Source organism: Neophocaena asiaeorientalis, unplaced genomic scaffold (genome assembly GCF_003031525.2).
Source record: "Neophocaena asiaeorientalis asiaeorientalis breed wild unplaced genomic scaffold, Neophocaena_asiaeorientalis_V1.1 scaffold106, whole genome shotgun sequence".
Lineage (NCBI taxonomy): Eukaryota > Metazoa > Chordata > Mammalia > Artiodactyla > Phocoenidae > Neophocaena > Neophocaena asiaeorientalis.
The window spans coordinates 493,443-509,980 of NW_020172597.1; the positions used below are offsets into that span (position 1 = coordinate 493,443).

At 42.7% G+C, this 16,538-nt stretch overlaps 1 protein-coding gene across 2 annotated transcripts in view; it reads left to right on the forward strand.

The window, feature by feature from the left end:
- The window catches only part of LOC112395523 (argonaute RISC component 1), a 30,088-nt gene extending 15,695 nt beyond the window's left edge, over positions 1-14,393 (forward strand). For both annotated transcript variants that reach the window (XM_024738768.1, XM_024738769.1), the window contains exons 12-19: positions 2,596-2,780; positions 8,055-8,214; positions 8,400-8,490; positions 9,586-9,780; positions 11,961-12,095; positions 12,709-12,810; positions 13,139-13,338; positions 13,577-14,393. In XM_024738768.1, coding sequence (XP_024594536.1) covers positions 2,596-2,780; positions 8,055-8,214; positions 8,400-8,490; positions 9,586-9,780; positions 11,961-12,095; positions 12,709-12,810; positions 13,139-13,338; positions 13,577-13,685 — 1,177 coding nt within the window. In that variant the 3' untranslated portion in view covers positions 13,686-14,393. The remainder of the gene's footprint in view (positions 1-2,595; positions 2,781-8,054; positions 8,215-8,399; positions 8,491-9,585; positions 9,781-11,960; positions 12,096-12,708; positions 12,811-13,138; positions 13,339-13,576) is intronic.
- The last annotated feature ends 2,145 nt before the right edge of the window (positions 14,394-16,538 follow it).

Genomic DNA, 16,538 nt, shown 5'->3' on the forward strand with positions numbered 1-16,538 from the left:
TTTGTTCAGTCGGGTCCAAGTGACCTGAATTAGGTGAACATGAATTGTAAGGGCCTCTGAGCCACCTGTGGCTGAGTGGCTGGGAGTAGATGATAGCAATGAAGAAAGTGATATAGCCAAATGGTTTAAAGGAACAGTTTAGGGGAGTAATGGTCTTGAATGAGTGAATAAGTAAGTGAAGAAGTCACCAAACCTTCCCCTGCAGTCTTCTTTTTTTTTGAACAGCTTTATTGAGATATTTTTCAAATACCACAAAATTTACCCATTTAAAGTGTACAGTTCAGTGTTCCTGCAGTCTTTTGAAGTGGTAGCTTTTTTTTTTCCTCTGGATCTGGAGTAAGGTCAGTGCACTCTGGGGCTGAGAAAGAATCAGTGGAGCTGACCACTTTGGGCAGTGATGAGAATTAGTAGAGATGTGTGCCCTGGTGGGTTCAGCTGGCCTTGGGATTTTCATAAGAATTAGTTACAGCAGCCCCTGATGAATATGGAGACTCTGGCCCTCCTTCTCCCCTCACAGATATATAACTACTTCCACACAATTATAGTTTCTCTCAAATGTGTTCCTCTTGTCTCCTTTCCTGGGTTCTTGGGATTTTAGCCCCATTTAAGCCAGGCTGCTCTTAGCCTTGGCTAGGCTTTGGAGGGCTGGTCCTTAACCAATATTAGAAAGGCTCTCAGCGCTGTGCCTTTGTGTCACATTGTTGGTAGCTCCACTCTTGGTGTGTTTCTCTCTCATTCCTGTGTCCTTGCCCTGTCCCACTCTTTTGAGAAGCAGTTTGTTGTTTTGGATATTTTGGGGTACAGAAACTGATAAACCTAGAATCTCAGAGTTGGAAGGAGTCAGTTCATCAGACAGCCCCTTCTTGCAATGATCCCTAGATTCAGGGAGTAAAAATGCGACTTGTACACCTGGGTCAGGGTACCCAGTTGCATGTATGGTTCTGGGCTAAAGATTAAGATTTGAGAGTTTTCGGCTGTGGCAGTGGATGAGATTGTCCAGGGAGAATGTGCATAGTGAACAGAGGCTGAAAATAGAACCCAGAGAAACTAGAAAGGAAATAGAACAAAGTTACTACATGTGTATGAGGGAATGGGATCCAAAGCACAGGAAAAGCCATCCTTTCCACTGAGACAAAAGGGGAAGAGATGAGGTGGAGAAATTGGTAATTGGGGAGGTATAAGGGAGTCCTAGGGTCAACCCTCAGAATTTTCTTCTGGCTAAAGAAGCCGTTACCTCAGCTGTATCACTTTTAGGACAGGATTTTAAGACTTTCTCAATCCTAGAGTTCTCTAAACACTTTGTGGCCCCCAGCACTGGACATAATATCCCAAGTGTGATCTGGTAATAGAAGATAGGGAAAACCACTTTCCTTGAAGTAGAGACCCACTTATTGATGGAATCTGGTAACACCTTGGCTTTTTAAATAGCTATACTGTAGTTGTATACAAAGCAGAGAAATGGAAGAAACACTGTTAGGTTGTCCATCAGAGCCCTGGCTCTTATTTACATGAAATAATAGGTTATATTTTTTACTCTAATGTTTATTTGAAAGAATTTTTAAAATTAGAATAATATAGAAAACATCCATGTGTCCATCATCCAGAGTATTGTCATATTTATTTTATCCTTTTTAAAAAGTAAATAAAATATTAAAGATAAATTTGACATTCCTTTATTTTCTCCATTCTAGTCCCGTTCCTCCTTTCTGATGCAGTCACTGTCATGAATTATTACAACCTTCCTACCCAATTTATGTATTTTATATACCTATATGTATATAAGTATTTAAAATTTTATACAACAGTGTTGTACTATATTAATCTTACAGGTTTTTTTTCTTTTCAACTAATAAGTAAAAAATTTATTTCCTCACTGTATAGGCTTTTAAATCCATCTTATTGATATTTATATGCTATATAATAACATGCCCTAAACGATTGCTTTTATTCTCTATTTGTACATTGTTGCTTTTAATCTAAATGCAGGACTTTCACAATTGAATTTCCTGCTGCTCCTTTCAGTCTGTCATTATATTTATGTAGCTCGATTTTTTTTTTTTAATCTGTTGCATGTGAACCCTCTCTTCCAGCTTTGTCTTCCTTTCCTAGGGTAAAGCTCTAAAGCCAAAAGAAAGAAGCTTGTTTAATTATTTGCTCTCAGGCTTCAAAGAACCAGTAGGGGAGGAGGGAGCTCATTTTTTTCTGAGCATCTCCTGTGCTCTGATCACTGTTGGAACCTTATTTATTTTAATTTGAGCCAAGAGGCCTTCCTCTTGGGCATCTTCCTATTGCTGTAGACTTGAAACGTAGGAACCAGCTGCTTGAATGGGACAACATGGGGGACTTTGAGAATTCCCACAGATCCCTTCTCTGGGCTCCCTCAGCTCTCTGCTCATACCATTGAACACTTGGCAAGCTCTGTCTTGTCCTATCCAACTGTAAATGTGCTTTTTACACTACATGTGATGATGTCTCATTCATCTTATAATCTGTCAGTGCCTGTCATAGTGCTAGGCACCTAACATGGAGGCATTTGGTTAGAGGTATTAAAGTGGGACTTACCTGCCTCCTGTCATGACCATACTTGTGCTGCAGGAACTTCACAGACCAGCTGCGGAAGATTTCCAAGGATGCAGGGATGCCCATCCAGGGCCAGCCTTGCTTCTGCAAATATGCGCAGGGGGCAGACAGCGTGGAGCCCATGTTCCGGCATCTCAAGAACACCTACTCAGGGCTGCAGCTCATTATCGTCATCCTGCCAGGGAAGACGCCAGTGTATGGTACAGTTCTGTTGGGACAGTGATTACGGTGATAGGACTCCTCTCAGGGTAGCTCCCTGGAAGATCCTAGGGATGACTCAGTGTGGATTCTTGGCTTTAGCCAGAGCTGTTCCTTAGTGTCAGTGCTCTTCTTAGAGGAGAAATATTAGACTATATTAGCCAGTTAGTCATCTCTGGTCCTGTTTACCTGCTCACAGTCCTTCCCAGTAACATTTACTGGGGTCCTCTGTGTGCTGGTGTGTATGCCAGGCTAAGCTGAGCTGGATACAGAGATGGGTCAGTCCAGATTCCTATTCTCAGGAGTGCATTGTCTGTCAAGACATAGGGCAGCACACCCAAGCAGAATTTGTGGTGGTTCTGTTGGTGTTCCACTGCTGGGAATGATGGAGACTTTTTGAGAAGCTTTCCCTCTCTTTTCCTCTCTTTTAAGAATGAGAATGACTATATACATCTCTGACTCAGTGCTCTTCTCTTACTCTTTTTTTCCTTCTCCACGTCTCCTCTTCAAAGGAAGAGGTGTCTCTCCTTTTATCTTACTCAACCCACGTGTGCTCTTGTTTCTATTCCTTCCTTTTACCTTTGGGACCCTTGAACCCTCAAACATCTTTAGATTCCCCACCCTAGAGCACATTACTACAGTCATGCCATCTCCTTTAGCTTTTTTCTTCCTATTTTTTTGTTTTTCTTCATCAACGTTTTTAAATGAGCTGTCTACATTTTCTACCCCCACTTCCTCACCAGCCACTTACTCCTTAGCCTTTTTCATTTATTTTACCTCTGCCATTCTCCTAAACCTCCTCTGCAGAGGGTCACCAATGACCTTTCTCCTCTTGACTTCTTGATATTTTCTCCTGTCTCTCCTTAATTGTTTTTGTCATTACCAGGAATGCCTGGCATTTTCCAGATTTCTGTACTCTGCCCTCTCTGCCTTTTCATTCTAGTGAAATTCTCATCCATTTCAGTTGTTTCAGTCACCAGCTATTGTTACTGTATGTTATATTGTATTATTAAAATCTTGATTCCACCCTTGACCTCTCTGCAGTTCCAATCTCTCCCTTTGACCTATCTCCTTTCCACAAGAGTTTATTGATCACCTACTGTGTGTGAAAAGAAATACCGCTAGATCCTGAATACATTGGTATGTGCTCTCGGCTCTTACAAAGTGTTTTGGTGAACCATTTCTTTACTAGCTTGTCTCCTCTGTCTACCAGTAAGCCCTTCTCTTTACTTTTCTCTTATGTGTTGGCATCACAGTTGCTTCTGGGTACCATCATCCAGACTTTGGGGACAATCTGTCTTCTCTTTGCCTTACCTCTAATGCTCTTTTTTACAGTATTAAGGTGTATTCCCTGCTCTCCACCCACGCTTCTCAATTTAGTTCTAACATTTCTTCTTAAATCTTTCTTGTATAGGTTACTGAATGAGACTTTTTGTGATTGTACTCTCAAAAAAACCCCCCAAACCTTCATTAGCCCCCATTCACAAAATAAAAGTTTTTTAGGGCCCTGATCTTAGATTAACCTTTTCAGCTTCAGGTACTGTTCCCTTTGCCACACATACCAGAAAGATGACTTGTTCTGGAATTAGATAGAACTGGATTTTAATCCTGGCTATGCCAGATTACTGTCTTAGGCAAATTATCTAACCTTTCTCAGCCTCATTAGTTAATTATATAAAGTGCAGCATCTAACAGTGCCTGTGACATAGTAGATGCTCTAAATGCTCATTCCTTGTCTCTGCTGTCTAGTCTCTGGTTTTGCTTACATCATTTGCTTTTGCCTAGAATATTTAAGTACTCTTTTTATCCTCCACCTTGCCCTTAAAATTCTCTATCCTTCAAGTCCTAGTGTAAATGTACTTATTCCTGGAAGCTTTCTCTTGTCATCCTACCTACAGGATTAACTCGTCTCTTTTTGGATTCCTCTAGAAATTGTATCAGGCTGCTGATCAGTTACGGTCTTGCTTGATATTGTTTTGAGCATGGAGTGGATCTGATTCTGCTCTGAAATCTTCTTCCCTCTGCACATATATACCCAAGGTAGAGCCTTCCGCTCACATGATACTCAATACTTATGGAAGTTGGTTCACCTCAAGTCCATGTCTCTCTTGGGCCATAAATTGGTGTCCCTTGTGATTGATAAAGTGGAGTGTCTTTTTATATTTCTATTGGCTGTTTCACTAGCCTCTTTTGAGAAGTGCCTGCTCAAGTCTTTTCCTTTTTTCATTGGCTTCACTACCTTTTTCTTATTGATTTATCGGATGCTTTTTAGGAGAACTGCCTTGAGTAATTATCCATGGATCTGGTTTCCTCCATAAAGGGAGAATCCAGTGTTTTCGGCCTGCGTGTGGAGTATAGTGTGGCATGCTTGGAGAAGTCAGTGCTTACTCAGAAAATTTTCCCTTCCCTGGACTCAGTCATGTTATACCTCTCTCCAGTCTCATACCTTGATTAGGACCTTGGGTTTCTTCCACTTACATGCTGTTCTTTGATTATATTGAATACCACTTAGGTAATGGGGGCATTGCCTAGGAATTAAGCCTGCAGATAAGAGGAACAGTCAGATTCTTCTAAAGATCCTTCATCCTCCTTCCTGGTAGGCCAAGTGATGGTCAAAGCAAGGTCCACATGCATTGTGATTGCCCTGAGAGTGTAAAAGGATAGTGTCACATTTGTCCAGTTCTAATCTGCTACCATACCTCACCCTGTTCTTAGTATTTTTAACTCCTTCCTCTCCACTAAACTTTTAGGTACAATTTTTTTAATGTAAACTTTTTATTGAAGTACAGTATACATATAGAGATCTTTTGTGTTCAGTCAATTGATTCTCACAAAATGTCTTAGCAAGGTAACCAGTACCTAGTTCTGATAGTAGAACATTACCACAATCCCAGGCTACCACTCACTACAACTCCCCATCAGTGTTAACCACTATTATTTTGGCTTCTAACACCATAGATTAGTTTTGACTGTCTTTGAACTTTATATAAATGGAGTCATATACCATGTACCTTTTTTTGTGTCTGGCTTCTTCCACTCAACATTATGTTTGTAAGATTTATCCGTGTTTGTTTAGTTGTAGTTTGCTACAGTTTTTCCATTATATGATGATAACACAATTTACATGTATTTATACATTCTACTGTTAATGGACATATTTGGGTTGGTTCCAGTTTTTACTATTATAAATAATGCTTCATTTAACATTCTTGTACATGTCCTTTGAACATATATGCCCATTTCTATTGGGTGTGTAACTAGGAGGGATTTTAAGTGTACAAATGTATACTTCCAACAGCAGCAAAGGAGAGTTGTAGTTATTTATATCCTTACCAAACTTGGTATTGTCGCTTTCATTTTAGCCGTTCTTATGGGTCTTTAGTTATACTGCATTTTGCTTTTAATTTGAATTCTCCGGTGATTGATAAAGTTGAGTATCTTTTTATATTTCTATTGGCTGTTTCACGAGCCTCTTTTGAGAAGTTCCTGCTCAAGTCTTTTCTTTTTGTTGCTGGCTTCACTACCTTTCTCTTATTGATTTATAGATGTTCTTTATAATTCCTTTATTTAAATTTATATGTATTATACACATCTGTGGCTTGCCTTTTTACTTTCTTAATGGGTTCTTTTGTTGAACAGAAATTTAAAATTTTAATGTAGTCCTATTTGTCAATATTTTTCCTTTATGCCTAGTACTTTCTGAGTCCTGTTTAGGAAATCCCAAGGTCATGAAGATACTAGTCTGTGTTTTCTTTTAAATGTTTTTTTTTAACCTTTCACGTTTAGAACTAGCCTGTGTTTGCCAGAAACTGTTGCTTTCTCTGTCCCTTGGCAGTGGTTCCTCTTTTGGTGCAAAGCCTAGAATCTCAGCCTCCTGCCCACACCTAGAATCAGCACATGTACCCAGGGCAAAAGCAGCTGCAGCAGATGGCTCACCTCTGTGAGATTCTCTCCCTCTCTGCAGTGTTAACCCTTCCAGTTCTTGTTGTCTTAGCACTTCTCTACTGCCTACAAAAAGATGATTTCTATATTTTATTTGGCTTTTCTGAATGTTATGTGCAGAGACACTGGTTTGCCTCTAACTTTATCTCTTAGAAATGATCCCTTTAGCTTTTTAAACATTCTCAAATCTCTCCCATTGAAAACATATCATACCGTTCATTGATCCTACATCTCCTCCTTGGTACTTTGTATTACCAAAAACAGTTTTTGCCTCTATACATTAATTTTTGCCTCACTATCACAAAATTCTGGTCCTCATTTTACCAATCTCTTAGCAGCATTTGACTTAATTGAACACTTGCTCCTTCTTGAAACACTCTTTCTTCCCTGGCATTCATGATATAATACTGTTTTGATCTTTCTCTTGGTTCTCTGAATTTTTGTCCTTTGCAGGCTCATCTTCTTCCTGTTCTGCAAGTATTGTGAGTTCAGAGATACAGGTCTAAGCCCTCTTCTCCTTTCATTCTGTTCTCTTCCTTGGTGATCTCAAGATCATGTTTTCAATTACTGCCTGTACCTAAATATCTCATAAATTTACATCTCCATTTCAGACTACTCCTGAACTTCCAACTACTATACTCAGTTGCGTGATGGATATCCTCACTGGGATGACCAAAAAACACTTCAAACTCAAAATGTCTCAAAAAGAACTTATGAGCTATCTGTTCTATTATAAAAATCTAGAAACTCAGAGGTTATCCATAAAAATTATTTTCCCTTACGTATATAGTCTCTTGAATCTGTTTCTTTCCATCTTGACATCTGCCTTCTTAAGCTACCCTCATTTCCCTAGATTGGTCTAATGACCACATTCTTCCTCTCACACTATGGTTCCTTTTTATTCTCCTTTGTAGTTACCTTGGCCTTTCAGTTTCTCAAATGTATGTTGCTTTCTCCTATCAGCATACATTTTTGCACGCTCTTCCCTCTGCCTGGAATCCTCTTCCCATATTCCCTCTCCCTTCTAAGTTCTCTTCTACCTTTAGATTTCAGTTCACTCATTACTTACTCAAGAATCCTTTCCTGACTAGGTTATTACCCCCACGTTATATGCTCTCACAGCTCCATGGAGTTTTCTGTTGTAGCATTTATCATTGTTATACGTTTCATGATTTTTAAAATTAGTCACTGGATAGTAAGCACTATAAGAGTAGGGACCCTGTGTGTTTCTGGTCATCATTGTGTTCCCTAGCACCTCATATACTTCGTGGCATCTAGGAGGCATTCAGTAAATATTTGTTGAATGCACTAATCAGTTCTCTCCCTGCTCATAGCTGAAGTGAAACGTGTTGGAGATACACTCTTGGGAATGGCTACACAGTGTGTGCAAGTGAAGAATGTGGTCAAGACCTCGCCTCAGACTCTGTCCAACCTTTGCCTGAAGATCAATGTCAAACTTGGTGGCATTAACAACATCCTAGTTCCACACCAACGGTATGAACTCTATTGCCCACTTGCCCTTGTCAAGTAAGGTGCCATACTGGTGATTGATGAAAAGATAGGACCCTGTCCAGGCCAAGTGAATCACACACAAGGGAGAGAGGACCAAAGTGGGTGCTGGATGGTGCCAGGAAGAGAAGACCCAACTCCTCACCATTTGTTTTCTCTTCCTTGTTTAGCTCTGCTGTCTTTCAACAACCAGTGATATTCCTGGGAGCAGATGTTACACACCCCCCAGCAGGGGATGGGAAAAAACCTTCTATCACAGCAGTGAGTGTTACTTTCCAACTTCCTCATAAGGTTCTTCTCTTAGCTCTGGGCCCCCAAGACTACACATGATTTCCTTCCCTTAGCTCTGCTGCTTGACCCTTCACAAGATCTTTTTATTTCAGCTGATCATCCCCATTAACCACTCCCTTGGTTTCTTAATAAAACTAACTCTGCATGGCATTTTCTTTTCGGAGAGAGAGCAGTGAGAGTGTAGGCTGTGGCCAGAGACTTGGCCCTGTCTCCATCACTTTTGTTCTGTGTTCGAGTTTCCCTCTCTCTCTCTGTGCCCACTTTTGGAATACGAACATATCTCTTCTCTGAAATCCCTTTTAAGGGAGTTACTTAGTTGCTGCGATTGTCCTTTAGTCTTCCCCATCCCTACCCCTGATCCACCTAGTAGATTAGATAGCTCTCCAATCCCTCTCCTGACATCTTTGCTCCCTGTCTCATAGGGGCTTCTGAATTGGCTAAAGGGACCAGGCCTTCTTTCCCACTTCTCTTTCTTCAACCCTCAAGTTTCTCTAGGCAGACTGGGCCTACCTCAGTAAATGTGGGGAACCCTATACTATGCTTATCTTTAATTTCCTTGTGGCCATCCATCCTAGTAGGCTTTGGCTATTGTCCCCTTAGAAAATGATGTTATTCCCACCACCCACAGGAACACTCTTCACTGTGGTTCCTAGCGTAGATTAGCACTTGAATTGAAAAAAAAAGATAAACTTGTTTTTGAATGAGGTCACTCTTTGAGCTAGTAGTGCCAAACCTTCACATGCCCCTCTGCAAGGAGTAGGGAAATCAAACTTATCAAGTACCTACTGTGTGTTAGGCCCTGTACAAGATGACTTATATGTGCTACAACAGCACTGCAAGTAGGTGGTATTCTTATCTCCATTTCAGAGGAGGAACAAGAAGATCACGTGGATTAAGTAACTTCCACATGTGTGGTAGAACAGATTGAACCAGGGCTTATTGAATCCAAAAAACCTCATTCAGTTGCATAGTTGTTTTGCTAAGTGGCCTTTCCCCAAACCCAGAACCTAACAGTGTTGGGAGGGTGGAGGTTCTGGGAGCTGATCCTGCCTCTTTGGTTATCAGGTGGTAGGCAGTATGGATGCCCACCCCAGCCGTTACTGTGCTACTGTGCGGGTGCAGCGACCTCGGCAGGAGATCATTGAAGACTTATCCTACATGGTACGTGAGCTGCTCATCCAGTTCTACAAGTCCACCCGCTTCAAGCCTACCCGCATCATCTTCTACCGAGATGGGGTTCCTGAAGGCCAGCTCCCCCAGGTAGGGCCCACAATAGGTCAAGAAAACCTCACATTGAGGCCGGGGGGCCTGATGGTAGCAGAGAGCACTGCTGTCTTTTCTGAGCTATTGACACTGGGAGGTGCTACTACTTAGGGAGGTTTGCTAAATGGAGTAGTCTTGGAAGCAGAGATCACAATTGAGAGATGGCGTGTACAATCACTGATAGACCTTTCTTCTTGTAATAAAAGACCCTCAGTGCCTATTTACTAGTTGGTCCATGTTGAAGACTGATTCTTTAGATCAGTGGTTCTCAAACTTTAGCATCCATCAAAATCTTTTGGAGAGCTTATTAAAGTAGTTTGCAGAGCTCTACCCTTAGAATTTCTGCTTCAGTGAATCTAGGATGGGGCCCTAAAATTTGTAGTTCTGACAGGTTCTTAGGTGATGCTGCTGGTCTGGAGACCACACTTTGAGAATCACTGCTATTGACCTTCACGATGTTCCTCCTATTCTTTCTCCCTGCTAAGCCTTCGCATTCTGTTGTTTAGATTAGTGTACTGAACTGGTTTCCTTGACTACCATTTAATACATAGTAATATAACTACCATTTATTGGGTACCTCTTATGTGCCGTAAACTGAGCTAAGCACTTTGTATGTATTCTATTTAATGCTTACAATAACCCTATGAAATAATTATTATTCCACTTGATAGATGATGAAACTGAGGCTTGAAAATGTTAAATGATTTCTTCAGTGTCATCCAGGCTAATAAGTGGTAGAGCTGGGATTCAAACAAATTGGTTAGATTCCAAAGTTCATGCTCTTAACCACTATGCTCAATTTCCTCCAAGTCATACAGTGTTTCCTAAAATGCCAGATGCATTTATCATAACATGTCTGTGTTTAGAGATGTCTAGTGACCTCACATAGCCTGGGGTTAAAATTCAAACTGCTTAATAAGCAAAGCAGTCAGCAGTTATTAAGCCACTACTAGGTTTTTTGTGTTTTTACTTAATTATTTGTTTTAGTCTTCACAACAGTTTTGTGAGGCTGATCTTAATAGTAACTTTAGTCAGTGTGGAGAAAATGAGACTTAAAGGGGTTAAGTAACTTGCTCAAGATAATAAAATTAGATAAAGCTTGGGTTTAAACCTAGTTCTAATTGATTCTAAATTGTATTTACTTCTGCCATACAGTTTTTACTCCCTATACCTGACATCCAAGGCCACAAGGCAACTACTGACTATGGTTTTTCACCTGTGGCTTCTTGAGCTAGTCCATTTTTGTATAATACTGCTTTTTTTCAGGACTGAATTTATCTAGTCCCTCTACACCCATTTCTGAACTATGTGTCTAGTCTTCTATGGTGGTCCCAATCCTGTCTGCTCTTAGAGCTCATGGGTAACTTCCATTTTCCTTCTGATCCTAAATTCAGCCTTACTTTGGGCATTGTGATTTCTCTCTGAACCTTGGTTCTGTGTCTTGATGTTAGGTCTAATTATACACAGGAACCAGGTGAGTGCTCTCTGCTGATACTAAGCCTCCCAGCTAGGCTTTATAGGAACATGTCAGGTGAACTGTCTACAGGCATACCTCGTTTTATTGCACTTCGCTTTATTGTGCTTCGCAGATACTGCATTTTTTACAAATTGAAGGTTTGTGGCAACCCTGCGTCCAGCAAGTCTGTCGGCACCAGCATTTGCTAAAACTTCATGGCTCTGTGTCACATTTTGATAATTCTTGGAATATTTCAAACTTTTTCATTATTATTATATTTGTTATGGTGACCTGTGATCAGTGATCTTTGATGTTACTGCTATGACTCACTGGCTCAGGTGATAGTTAGCAATTTTTAGCCATAAAGTATTTTTTAATTGAGGTATATACTTTTTTTTTTTTTAGACATACTGCTACTGCACACTTAATAGACTATAGCATAGTGTAAGCATAACTTTTGTATGCACTGGGAAACCAAAAAATTCATGTGACTTACTTTATTGTAGTGATCTGGAACTGAACCCACAATATCTCCGAGGTATGCCTGTGTAAGGCTGATTTTGGTAGGAAGAGCTTATCATCTCTAATGGTTGGGTGTCAGCTTATAAAGAGAGGCTGAACAAAAAGCCGTATTACAAGTGGCAACCCCTTAGTTCAGAAAGATGCATGAACTCAAGAGGAGCTGTATGTCTCTTTGTCTCCCTCCTCACCCTGTGCCTAGATCCTCCACTATGAGCTGCTGGCCATTCGTGATGCCTGCATCAAACTGGAAAAGGACTACCAGCCCGGGATCACTTATATTGTGGTGCAGAAACGCCATCACACCCGCCTTTTTTGTGCTGACAAGAATGAGCGAGTGAGTGAGGGATTGAGGAAGCCACCCATACCCTTATCTTGTCTCCCTTCTCTTAATATGGAAGAAGCCCTTGAAATAAAATCTGGGGTTTTAGTCCTTGGCCTGTCCATCTTCCCTGGTCCCTTTCTTCCCCTTAGCTCTTGTGGTCCTTCCTCTGCTGCTTCCTTCCCTTTGTTTCCCCCTTCTCCCCTCCTTCCCTTATACTTCATCTCCCTCCTCCTAGCTCCCTGGCCTATAGACCCCATATATAGACCAGCTCCCAGAGAAGGGAAAGGGAACTTCCATTTATTGAGCTTCTCCTATGTGCCAGACACTGTACAAGGCGTCTTCCTCACAGCAGCCCTGTGAGGTAGGTACTGTTATTATCTCCAGTTTAGCCTCAGAAAGGTTAAATGACTTGCTAAGATCACACAGCTAATAAAGGGTGAAAGCAGCACTTAAACACAGGTCTGTGTGACTTTAGAAGCCTATTATTTCAATTCCCAGTACCCTCTGGGAATAGCAGCTTCTACTTTACTCTTGGGATTCTGATGGAATCAGATTAGAATTGAGTTGGGGCCCTAGTTAGGGTCATGCAGGTCTTGGGATCTCGGTTGTCTTTGTCTCTATACAGATTGGGAAGAGTGGTAACATCCCAGCTGGGACCACTGTGGACACCAACATCACCCACCCATTTGAGTTTGACTTCTATCTGTGCAGCCACGCAGGCATCCAGGTAGCTGGGCTATGTCCTGGGGTTTCCAATGGGTCAAAGATTAGTTGATTATTCCCACTGCCTCTAGAATATATCATTCCTCACTGAGTGGCATTCAAATCAGGATTGTTCTCTTAATAAGCCCTTCGTGCACTTGAACATGAGTGCACTTTGAACGTCTTAGGCAGGTTGCCCATAAGATGAGTGCTTTATGACATAGGTGGCTTTGTGTCTGCCTTTTCATGGGTGGGTCTTCCAACCCAGCCATACTCTTAATAGTGAGCCTGTTCCTTATCATCAACCATCCCCTCTGCCCAACCTGGGGCCCCTCACCTTCCTATCTTCCCAGGGCACCAGCCGACCATCCCATTACTATGTCCTTTGGGATGACAACCGTTTCACAGCGGATGAGCTCCAGATCTTGACGTACCAGCTGTGCCACACTTATGTACGATGCACACGCTCCGTCTCAATTCCAGCACCTGCCTACTATGCCCGCTTGGTGGCTTTCCGGGCACGATACCACCTAGTGGACAAGGAGCATGACAGGTGAGGCCTGGGATCAGGCTGGCTTCCTTCTTGCTTCAGCCTCTGGTACCAGACCCTCTCAATTTTCCTTGGGTAGTAGGAAATGAGTATTGTCCGATTTGATGTCCTTGGGCTCGTCAGCCCAAATCTGGGTTGGGGTTTTCTCTTAAATTGTTATGGGAATTGGCATCCTAGGGGTGGGGGAAGGAATTAGCAACTCAGTTCACCAGGAAGGACTTCTTTCATTTTTCCTTTTCAGTGGAGAGGGGAGCCACATATCGGGGCAGAGCAATGGGCGGGACCCCCAGGCCCTGGCCAAAGCCGTGCAGGTTCACCAGGATACTCTGCGCACCATGTACTTCGCTTGAAGGCAGAACGCTGTTACCTCACTGGATAGAAGAAAGCTTTCCAAGCCCCAAGAGCTGTGCCGCCCAAATCCAGAGGAAGCAGGGAGGGAGGTGGGGCAGGGAGGAATGCAGAAGGCCTTGTTTCCTCTACAGAGGGGGCGAAAGGGTGGGGAACAGGGCCAGTAAGCCAGACCACCAGCCAGAAATCTCTGATATTCACCTCATGCCCTCCACCCCTCACCCCATCTTGTCACATCTGGCCCTGACTCCACTGGACCAAGAGAGGCAGCCCCGGTGCCCACCATACACACAGATGTCGCATGTGACTCACAGTGCTAAAGACTCATGCCTGACAGCTTGGTAAGGTCGGCCCTGCAGCCCTGCAGTCAAAAGCTGGTAGGTTTGGGTTTGATACTTTAGATGGGAAAGTGAGGGGCTTGAAAAGTGGGTGGGAGGAGGGAAGGATTTTTTAGGAGCCTTAATCAGAAAAGGTCTAGATTTGTTTAAGAAGAAAAACGAAACCAGATGCAGATCAATATTTTAGGATACTAGATGTTTTAATGGGTTGAGAATCCAGCTTGTAGGAAGATTTTTAATGCTAATGGTTTGGTTGCCCCTCCCCCAGCTGCCACTCCTCTTTCCCTTATTCCTCTTTCTCCACCTTTTCTACCCCACCTTACACCTTCTCCCTGACAGACATCCAGCCCCTAGTAAGACTTAAGGCACTATGGCAACCCAACAAGCCTCCAGCCAGAGCGCCAGCTATTTTGCATTTGAAGGAGTTGACTTCCATATTCATTGAGCTTTTAAAAAGATCGCCACCTCAAGATGGTTAAAATCCATTGACATTTGCACTTTCAGACATGACAAGTCTCTCGGAGCTGCTGAGGTGACTGGCCTCTGGCCTTTCCACTTACGTCTCCTTTCTTCCCGTCCCCGCTTCCTCCCCACCTGCCTGGGTCTGGAGTTACTTTCATAGCATTTCTCACTCTTGGCTTCTTTTTTTTTCCCTGATGGTCAAGTCTGTTTATGTTTCAATATTTTTTAACTGGGGTGTCTTTTAACAAACGATCCTTAGGTCTAAAATAAGAAAAAAAAAAAAAGCAAAAACTAAATGTTATTTTTATACCATAACTTGAGTCTATTGCCAAAATCTGGAAACCCTCCCATGCCCAATGAGTTTACATCCCAGAAACATTGAGCCGTCAGAAGGAACTATGTACCTGACTTGTTCTTTGGCCTGGCTCTGTAGGGGGTGGTTATCTCCCCAAGGTGGGGCTCAGTCTCCACCTTTCCTCTGTGCAGATAATATCTTTCTCTTGCTGCAGGCACCCCTTCTGCACTGCCCTGCACTCTTTTCTGCAAGTGCATCTTCCCTTCCTCTGGACTGTCCTCTGACACTTTGGCTTATCCCAGATTTCAGTGTGTCCTGTGGATAGGCTGGGGAATTTTGCTGCTCCCTTTTGCTTCTGTTTACACAAATGAATTTTTCCTGATTTCCCACTAGGGCATGTGAGTGGGTGGCATGGGCTTTTTAAAAAATTTTTTCCTGTCTTCCTGGGTAGAGATGGGGTTTGGCTGTGTTGCAGAACTGGAAAAGTAGGGGGTTCTAGCTTGGGGCCTGTTGGCCTTGAAGCAAGGCTTCCTCTTTTCTTGACTGTTCATTTTTTCCTGTCCCACTGCTTGGGATGAGGAGTTGCAGCTTCAGTGTGGAGATTCCTCTTTTTGAGGAGCCTGGGCTTGGGCTTGCCCCAATCTGGTGATGAAGCCATGACACTTTAGACCTAGCTCAGGCTTGGAGGCCAGCCAGAGGAAGGCCGGTCTGAATATGGGCGTATGAAGTTAGAGCTACCATTTCCCCTCCCCAGCAGCCTTTGTACAGACCCAGATTTGCTATGCAAAACAGTCTATCCCAGGTTCTGTTCTGGTTGGCTACTTTGTTCAGCAACTTCACAAAACGTAGCACAAACATTAATTACGGAGAAGGCATCAGGACTGTTGAGTAACTCTTCCTTTACTTCTTTCCTGCTGGCTACAGTGTGGGGTGCCCCATGGGCACAGCCCAGCTGAAGAACAGAATGGAGGGCTCTGGGAGGAGGCAGCTCACTGGAGAGCCTACATTCCTTACACAAGTGCCTAAAGAGAGTGATGCCAACACTCCATCTGCCCTGTCCATCGCCTTCATATACTGTCTATTTTGTGTTCAGTCACCCTTTGGGGAGGAGAGTTCTCTTGGGACAGTGGGCTCTGAGTGTTCTCTTCTTGGGTATGTTTTGGGGCTGGGATCAGGGCAGTATTCCTGGAGGGTCCAGTCATTCACCAGCATTTTGCAAATGTCCATTGAGAGCTGGTGGCAGCCACCTACTCTCCACAGCAAGTTTGTGTTCTCCCCTTTTTCTCTCTTTGCCTCACTCTCTCCAGTTGGGTTTTGAGCTGAGGCTTGAAATGCATTTTTTAGCCCTTTGGCATTGTACATGCCATTTAAGAAATAAAAGCAAAAGAAACAGCTTGGGCAGTGGCAAGAATATGACATCTTGCTGTGATTTTCTCTATTTCGTTTTATCTTTGAAACTTGAAAAACACCCTTGACCTTGAGGATTACTCTTGTTTGAAAGGTGGTGCATGCAGATTGAGAAATGGTGTTGGCAACAAGCTTTGGCTTTCTTTGGTTTCGTTCAAGTGGTGCTTCTTACTTAGGCTCTGAAGAAGCTCTGGGGAGACCCCAGCCTCATCCTCTTAGAGAAGTCTCCTGCTCCCTTTGTTCCACTCTTTTACCTTCCTTTTCCTCTTCTCTCTTTCCCTGGCCTCCTTTTATTTTATTTTCTGTTCACTCAGCTTGCTTGCTGGCCTCCCTGCCTGTCTGCCTTTGTGATG